General features: G+C 49.3%; 1 protein-coding gene across 1 annotated transcript; it reads right to left on the bottom strand.

Moving 5' to 3' along the window:
* Nucleotides 1–239: 239 nt before the first annotated feature.
* Nucleotides 240–5,038, bottom strand: RMI2 (RecQ mediated genome instability 2). The gene is made up of 2 exons (XM_039885340.1): nucleotides 4,706–5,038; nucleotides 240–1,241 (listed from the first exon to the last, which is right to left on the bottom strand). Exons 1-2 carry the CDS (start codon nucleotides 5,010–5,012, stop codon nucleotides 1,093–1,095), a joined length of 456 nt encoding a protein of 151 aa, XP_039741274.1. The 5' UTR covers nucleotides 5,013–5,038; the 3' UTR covers nucleotides 240–1,092.
* Nucleotides 5,039–9,123: the final 4,085 nt, after the last annotated feature.

Here is a 9,123-nt window from a genome sequence, read left to right as displayed (position 1 = left end):
GATAAATGTAAAACTCATAGAACGGCACACCACAAAGTGACGCCTAATGTGAACTATGAACTTTAGTTAATAATAATGAATCAATGTTGGCTCATCAAGTGTAACAAATGTACCCACCACGGCAAGATGTTAATAATAAGAGAAAATGAGGAAGGGGGTATACGGGAACTCTCCATACTTTCTGCTTTTTTCCCATAAATATAAAGCTGCTCTAGAAAAAAGTCTATTTAAAAAAAATATACAACACATAAAACAATTTATTAGTGGTAGAAAATCAATAACCCAGCAAAACTCTACAGCAATGTTGGAACAAAACCTGACTCCCTTGGTATCTATAATCTAAGGAAAAGTGAGGGTTGGGTAAGAGGCAGAAACCCAACATCCAATACAATCACAACAAAGGCACTCTATACCAGGAAGATGCTCCTTCACAGTGTCTCAGCAAAAGTTAGAAGGCAGATGTTGATATCTGAAAGTTGTTCTCAATCAATTTGAAAGCGTTTCCGCATCTCCCATCATCACCCACATCTCAGGGAAGTGGACCTTAACAGGCTGAGTGGCAGAAAGTGAGCTGTGTCTTTGAGAGGCCGTGTGAGTTGCAAACTGGATGGGGAAGTTGCTGATGGAGAAGACCCGAGGGTCATGGTGTCATCCCTTTCACGCAGTGTTCTCCTGCCCACGACCACGCTTTAATCACCACGGGCAACGACTGAGATCCAAAGTTTGCATCTTAAAATTAAGGTCACAGCGGGAACGGAAAAAGCATCATCACTTGTAAAACTTGGAAAATGCCACATGAGATTTCTGTGTGCTTTAGAGAGAATTAACAAACATAAACCAAAACAGAGAGGAAAAGAACACATCTGCTTTTCATCAGCAAACAGCAGTCAAGGCAAAGGGGCAGCAGGGGCTGAGTTAACTGGAATGTCCCAGCATTCAGAAACCCTACATTTGGATCACTTGGTGATCCAAACCAAAGCTTTCCGAGAAACCTTTGAGAGCTACAGACTGAACAATGTCCGTGAAATCCACATAGTACAAGAACCTAAGTTGTTTCAGAATTTAGGTTGTTTTTAAGGACGCTTCCAACATCTAAGGAATATTCCTGTGTAAATCTTCCACTTCCAAGGCCCACATGCTTTCATGGACGGGGTTATCGGAAAGGTCTGTCATCTTCACGGCCTGAAGGCACGGCTCAGGGCTGCACGCCTGAACTACTCCCATCACCATCACGTACTTTCCTAGGAAAAGAAAAGCCCACGGTATTGTTCATGTTGATAGAAACGACAAAAACAAAGCAGAGACCGGTCCTTCAAAGGGCTTAACTTTATCAGAGAGGCACATTAAAAGAAAAAATGCAGAGAGTAGAGAACAAAGTGCCAGGGAGGTCAGTGATCAAAATATATATATATGGACAAAAAATCCAACATTTAACCTGAAGGGTGACAGCTCTATCTTCTTTGGTTTCCGGTTTTAAAATGTTAAAAAATAAATAAATAAATACAAGGGCAGCAAGCTATCATCACAAACAAAACGAGCATGCCCAAGGAATGGAAGAGTGTCACATCAGAGTATGAGTTATTAGGCAGACCGCTCTCAGGCAGGGGCAGAAGACCTAAGCTTTTCTCTTGTCCTCCTTGTTCCTTGATCGATGTCACAGGGTATGTGACTGGTCTCTGTGCAGAGGGCCAATTCTTTTTCTGCAAAGACACCCCCAGACAGCCCCAAAGTAAATCCAATTTTCTCTTGATGTTTCCAGAAAAGCTAGGCAAGAAGCAGCACTCCCAGGCTGCCCTGCTTTCCAGCTGCCCAGGACCAGCCTCTGCCACCTCCCCCTTTATCCCGACCACCAGCTGGGAACATGCAAAGCAAATCAACAAGAGGGCAGGCTGCCATCAGGATGATCTAATGACATATTAACTGCGACTCTCTTCCCATTCCCTTGGGGAAGTGGCTCTCCTTGAAAGCAAAACTTGGCAGGTCTTAACCACACAAAACTCAATTGTGTAAAAAACCCCAAAGACAGCAGGAAGGGCAGGCATGCTGCCAGCTCCCACTGCATGCCCCTGCTCTAATCACATGGCTTCCAACAGCAGGGCTGAGTTTGCAAGAGGGCCCCACGGCTCCGACTGAAGGAAGCCAGGCTGGCTGATACCTGACCCTCTGGTTTTCAACTCCTAGTAGGATGTACTTAGGTTTCTCTGAACTCATCTCCGGATTCTACTTGAGCAAGGTGGGATTCCTCGGTGACAGAGGCCGGTTCTAAAAACACACTTGACATATCCTCTGAACAGCTGTAAAGTGCTGGTAGAGATGGAACCCTCAGAGAAATGACTAACGACTCAGGAAGGAAAGAACACACCCAAGGAGATCCTAGCCAGGAGAGGTGAACAGGACAGCCACTACGAAGACACATGTGACTAGAGGGCCGGGCTCAAGGCGTGAGTGCTTTGCTCTGAGGTCGACCTGGGTACTGGCCCTGTTCATCCTACCCCCACCCTCTCTGCCCAGGGTCTCTCCACTGTCTCCCCCACCTCTTCCCCTCCCTTCGATCAGGCCTTCATCCTCTGGTCACTTCAGTGGTTTCCAGCTGGTCTGCTTTCAGCTGCTTCCTCTTCACAACCATCCCCATCCTAAGGCAGTGACTTTCCTCAAATGCAGCTCCTGCTTCCAGAACCCTCTGATCAGCAGTCTAGGTCATTGTTTCTCCCCTCCTGCCCTGCAGACTTGGAGCAACTTGAGGGCAGGGAGAGTTCTGACTTAGTTCTGTATGTGTGGCACCTGACGTTTATGGACCAAACTGCTGGATGATCCAGAGGAGGCAGCAGCAGGGATCCAGCGCCGATGTGATGAATACAGCTCAAGGCCACCTTGAAACTTATCACTGCCACCTCACATTCTGCCTCAGGCTCCCCAAAGGCAGAGGGCTCTCTCACCTCCAAGCCTTTGCACATGTTGTTCCATGGACCCGGGCAATCTCCTGCCTCAGGCAGACATGTGGTGACCATCTATTCTGGTTTTAAAAGTGAAAGTCCCATATCCCAGGACCCCCTCCGTCCCAGGCAACCCGGGAGGGTTGGTCCCTACATACAATTCCAACACATCCTTCAGGGAGGGCTACCTCCTCCAGGAAGCCTTCCCTGACCCTGCAAGCCTGGATCAGTTGTCCCTCATTGTCTGCTCCCTCAGTAACCTGTGTTCAAGCTTAGGTATTTGAGTTTTAGTGGCCTGTTTACTTTCCTGACTCCCTGCTTCGTCACTTAAGACTTGGTATTAAGTAGCTAAAGGAAGTGGCACAGCCCCTGCCCGCAGATATTCAGGCCAGTGGCTGAGTCAGACAGGTTCACCAATGCCCATCTGTTCAGATGCTAAGGTACCTGCTAGTGCCAACTTCATGCCAGGGCTGAGACCAGACATGAAAAACACCAAGTAGCGTGGGTTACAGGCTAGGCCAAGGGTCAGCAGACTTTTCTGAAAAGGGCCAGAGAGTAAATACTTCAGGCTTTGCAGGCCACAGGGCCTCTGTCGCAACTACTCAAGTCTGTAGTTGTAATGGGAAAACAGCCCCAGATACTATATAAATGTAGCATGATAAAACTTTACTTATGGATATTTGAATTTCATATACTTCTCACATGTCATGAAATACTTTTCTCAACCATTTGAAAATGTAAAAACCATTTTTAGTTTGTGGACCTTGTGAAAAGAGGAGGCAGCCTGTAGTTTGCTGGCCCTGTGCTAGACTAACGCTGCAGCAGAGAGCAGAGAGGGAGGCTGAACGGTGGGGCCGGGGATGGGGTGAGAAAGGAACAGGAGTATTTTATAGTAAGGCGTGATGGTCACAATTTTTCAAACCCTCACTATAAACCAGGAGCAGCGTTCAGGCCATTTTTTTGTACTGAATTCACACAACAGGCAGGACTTACAAGCCCCTTTAGTGGAGGCAGGGCAGGTCCAGAAAAAGATAAAGAAAAGTATTCCAGGCAGCTCGGGAGGAAATGGGCGGAGCCAGGAATTCAACCTAATGCTGAAGATAAGGCTCTCAGGACGACAGTCCCGTTATCCCTTAGTACAGTTTGGCTCAGTGGTTCTCAAGGTGTGGCCCCCGGGGCAGCAGCACTAGAATCACGGAGTCTCCTCAGGGCTGGTTAAAAACACGAATTTCCAGCTCCACCCTCCCCTACAGACACACAAAGCCTGAGGGTGGAGCCCAGCCACTGAAGCGAGTCTGATGCACTCTCCAGTTTGAGCACCACTGGTTTAAAAGCAGCAAACATTAGTGACCTACGGAGTAAGGCAGTTCCACAAGGGAGAGGTGCAGGCGGGGCTCCCCATTCCTAGGGGTCCAAGAGGGCTTCCGGGACGTTAAGGATGAACAGAAGTTTCCCAGTACAGTTATTTTCCAAAACTTGATGGGAAAATCATCTGTGGGAGGGGGCTTTTTACAAATACAAATGCTGGGGGTCCTTCCCCTAAAGATTCTGACTAGTAGGGCTAAGAGGAGGCCTCAGAGCCTTTTTTAAATTTTTAATCTGGCTGCGGGTGATGCTTATCATCAATTGGCAGTCGACTGGGGGTTGGGACAGGAAGAAAGGGTCCCGAGGCCGGGGACAGGCACTGGCAAAGGCCCGGAGGCGGAACGGCCAGGCCCCGCCCTCTGGCTGCACGAAACGAGGGTCAGCCCCAAGTTCGACTCCGGGGTTACCTGGGGCGAGGCAGGGCCGCCCGCGCGGCACCCGCTCCAGGCCGCACACAGAGAAGGCCCCGCTCGGGTCCCGCAGCCGCGCCTTGCCGCCGCCCGCCGCCACCACCGTGCCCTGCATCCACACGGCCGTCAGCTCCAGCGGCTCGCGGCCCGCCGCCGCCCGCGACAGCCGCCACGAGCCCGGGCCTCCCTCCGCGTCGCGCCGCAGCTGCTCCGCCAGCACCTTGAACGGCGGCGACCGCGGCAGCCTCACCGCCGCCAGCCCGCCGCCGGCCACCGAGTCTACGGCCGCTGCAGCCGCCGCCATCCTGCCCCCCGCCCCGCCGCTTTCCCGCCAACTCGGACGTCCGGACGCACTGGCGGAGCGCCCCGCCCACTAGGCGCCAGGAGTGCGCATGCGCTCGTGAAACAAACGTCCCCAAGCCAGGCACGAATTGAAATGAATTAAAAAATAAAGCGAGGTAAAGAACTCCGTGTTTAACGCACTTCAAAATTTGGCATGCATGCAAATCATCTGGGGAACGTGAGTATTCATCTTGACATCGCCTTGCACAGTAGGGTACTCTGAGGTTAATAATCACTAGTAAATACTGAAAGGAATATAACGAAATAATATAAAAGTTAATAATACATATATTACTATATTTTTAACAAAAGAAATGCACATTCATTGTTGAAAATTTAGAAAAGGAAATCTAGAATAAGAAAAATGTAAAATTCACTGAGATATCTACTATTAATATTTGAGTGTATTAGCATCGAGGTTTTAAAAATATGTATATGTATATATAATTTTGATATATGAAACAAGTCGTATAACTTGTTTTAATAATAAACATCTTTTCACATCAACAGACACCCTGCTTCCTCTTCAACGACTACATGAGCTATTTGTCTCCTCACCTATCTCGCCAATATCCTAGAGCTGGACTTTAACGCTATTTCCAGTTTTTCACTTTATAAAATCACTAGTGTGAACCTACTTAGAGCTAAATCTTTGTGTACTTGTTTCAGGTAAATTCCTAGAAATTGTTCCCTAAAAGTTACATGTCCCCAATCAGCAAAATCCACAAATCCTAAACCAATCCTTAAAGTCACAAGACCAATCCTTAAGAGCCTCTACTCCAGGGCCTCCTGCAGTACCAGGTATACAGAAGGTATTTAGCAAGAGCTTTGTTTTTATAAAGCAGCTAAAGACATATTGAGTCGGGCCCTGTCCTAAGAGCTTTGTAGGGAGTATCCCATGGACTGCCACACCCTCTGTAAACTGTTCTACTCAGAGGAGGAAACTGAGGCTTGGGGAAGCTAGGTGGCTTGCCTATGGCCTTTTTGGCAATAGCCTCTGTGGGGTCCTGGCCTCGACATTTCAACCCTGAACTGTGGAGTAACTAAGATCCTGTTTAGAGAAGGGAACCGAGACATTAACCAAGAGAGAATCCTACCCCTTCATGCCCAGTGTGTCTCCACTGGCCTTCCCCAAGGCACCTAAAGGCCAGAGAAATGATGGCAAAGAGTTGGAGTAAAGGCAGAAGCTCCCAGGCTCCATTGTCCGAGCCTGAGAATTTCCTACCTTTCTTCTGACCTTGAAATTTACGGGTACGTGCCTGCATGCACGTGCATGCGCGCGCACACGCACACACACACACCCCTAAACCCCATGCCTTGTTGCTGGCAGAGTGATCTTTCCAAAACACAAGTCTGAGCATATCTGGTTTACAACCTCCTAATGGTGTAAGGCGTACACCTGGAATGTGCGCACCAGGCAGAGGGAACTGCACATGGACGGCACAGAGAGGAGAGAGCATGAAGCATTAAGCAAACTGCTAGCATTTCAGGACAGTTGGATTGCAGAATGCAAATGGCAGAGTGGGGATAGACAAGGCTGTACCTACATAACTTCATTTCTTTTCCCCATGTTTCAGGTGATGAAACTGAGGTTCAGGGCAACTGACAAGCTTGAGGCCACATGGCTAGTGAGGGATAGAGCCAGGACTCAAAGCCAAGTCCATCTTACCCCAAACTTCATGCTCCTTGAACCACAGGTACCATCTCACTGTCCACACTGTAGCTTATCTCTCCCATCAGAGATACCTCTGTACCTTTGCTCATGCTGCTCTCTGCCGCACCTGCCTTCCTCCAGTCTCTTTCAGTTGAAACCCAGCTCAGTCACCGAGTACCTGCCACCAGCAAGACCACTTCTCTTCAGAGAGCCATTCTTGAGCCCCATGACTCAATCCCAGCCTTTCAGACCAGTTTGCCGACATCCCTAATCCAGCGTGTCTCCACCTCAGCCCTATTGACATTTAGGGCTGGGTAATTCTGTGTTGTGGGGCTGACCTGTCTGTATTGTACGATGTTGAGCAGGTGGCCTCTACCCACTAGATGCCAGCAGCAACCTCAAGTTGTGGCAACCCAAAGTGCCAAAGTACCCAGAAGGCTAAGTCACCCCTGAGGAGAGCCACTGCCCTAATCTAGGATACTCACTGTCTGTCTTGAACCATAAATACTTGAGTCTGTTTCTGGCTCGCCAGCTAGGCCAGGGGACCAAACTCAGATGCCAAAGATGCCAACAGCAGCCAGGCAGGTAACCCTGGTGTAAGTGACAAACTGGCCTTCATGTGCCCCAATAAAAAGGCCTATCACTCTCAGCCAGTGGTTGCCACGTGGGAATGTGGGTCCAGTGTTGCCAGATTTGATTTTCCAAGACATTTTAATGTATAATCTCCACATTTAAACAATCGTTGGCAGCGTATTCAAGTCCAAGACAAACAGACAAAGGCCGTGTGGCCCTGAAAGCTATCAGAGGGTGACTTCTAGCCCACGGGCAGCCAATCTGCAAACTCGATCCCTTGAATGCAAGCTCTTCTCCTGCTTCCCCGGGTGGCTTGTGTGTTAACTAATGTACAGCTCCTTGGAACCTGCTGAAAAATATGCAAGGGGCTGCCACGTCCCACCAGCTCCCAGGGTTGCAATATTGGTGTCTTAAATTACTGTCATGAACAGACGACTGGGGTCTGTTGGCACATGCTGGGTGAGCCTTTCCTCTATAGAAGATTCTCTTCCTCCCCACCCACCACCCTCACTCTGGGCCTTAAGGAAGCCCCTGCGCAGGCCTTCCTGGGCCCCAGCTTCCCAGCGACATCAAAGCCTCCTGAAAGGGGATTTCCTGAGGACAAAGGTAAGGCAAAGGGAATTCTGGGCCTTGGCCTCATGCTCAACCTACCCAATAAACAGTTCCCAGCAGACCAGGTCAAAAACACTTCTGGTGCCAGGATCAAAGACCAAACCCTACCACTCTAAGAATAGAGATTTGTTCTGGAAGGATAGACATGCAGTGGCGTCTTCAAAATAGCTATTCGCTGAGCATTTCCTCTGTGCTAAGCAGCATGCCAGTTGCTTCCTTCATGTGAGGGGTCTCAGCTATTCCTCGCGATGACCCTAAGAAGAAAGTGCTTTCTTTAAGCCCATTTTATAGATGAAGAAACTGAGGCTTGGAGAGGCGATGTGACCTGCCCAATACCACCACAGAGCCAGCGAGAGGAGGAGCCAGGGATTCTGATCCCCACCTGTAGCAAAGGGTCTCTCTCAGGTATCTTTCAACAAACAGGGCCCAGGTTAAGGGGACTCTTACCCACTATCTTGGGTCATCACCAGGGAAGAATTCCCCAGAGAATTTTTTTTAAAATATAGGTTCTGTCAAAAAACAAATCTTGAAATTTATTTAATGACATGCATACGAAAGTATGCAGGGGTAGGGGGGTCTAAATGTCTGCAATTTACTTTGAGATGCAACAAAAAGGTGGATGGATGGGTGGACAAGAGGACAGGTGAACAGAGATGTGATAAGGTGAGTCAGCTGTTCATTGCAGAATCTAAATGGTGGGCTCATGGGTGTTCACGGCACAGTTCTTTCAGTAATACAGTGTTAGGGGTGATCATAGGTTGCAGGCCTGCAGCACAGTCTTCCTACTTCAGACATCCTACTTCCTCATTCACAGAACATCAGAAGGTCGCCGGACAGACTGACACTCTTTATTTTGACTCCATGCCAGAGCATGGGGTCCTCCTCTCCACAGGCCCCAGCCACAGAAGCTGCAGGTGCAGGCCCGCCCTGGGCTCGGCTCGGGAGAGACTGGTGGGAAGAGGTGGCCTTCCATCCCTCCAGGACACCCACCCCAGTGGCGATGCCTGCTCCCTCACTGCAATCTCAAGGTGGCCGGCCCTGTTTCCAGCTCCGGGAGAGCCCCGAAGCAAAGCCCACTCCTTGGAAGTAAGGGCCACCCTTCCAATAATAACAGCAACTGCGTGTCCCACCACCACGAAGGGCCGGACTTGGTGCCAGCTGCCGTAACTGTATCTGCTCATTTCATTCACAAACGGCTGCCAAGGACGAATCTCCAACCCTGCTTTACAGAAGA

The sequence above is a fragment of the Pteropus medius genome, unplaced genomic scaffold (genome assembly GCF_902729225.1).
Source record: "Pteropus medius unplaced genomic scaffold, Ma_sr-lr_union100, whole genome shotgun sequence".
NCBI classification, from domain to species: domain Eukaryota; kingdom Metazoa; phylum Chordata; class Mammalia; order Chiroptera; family Pteropodidae; genus Pteropus; species Pteropus medius.
This window is presented reverse-complemented; position numbering and strand designations above follow the sequence as displayed.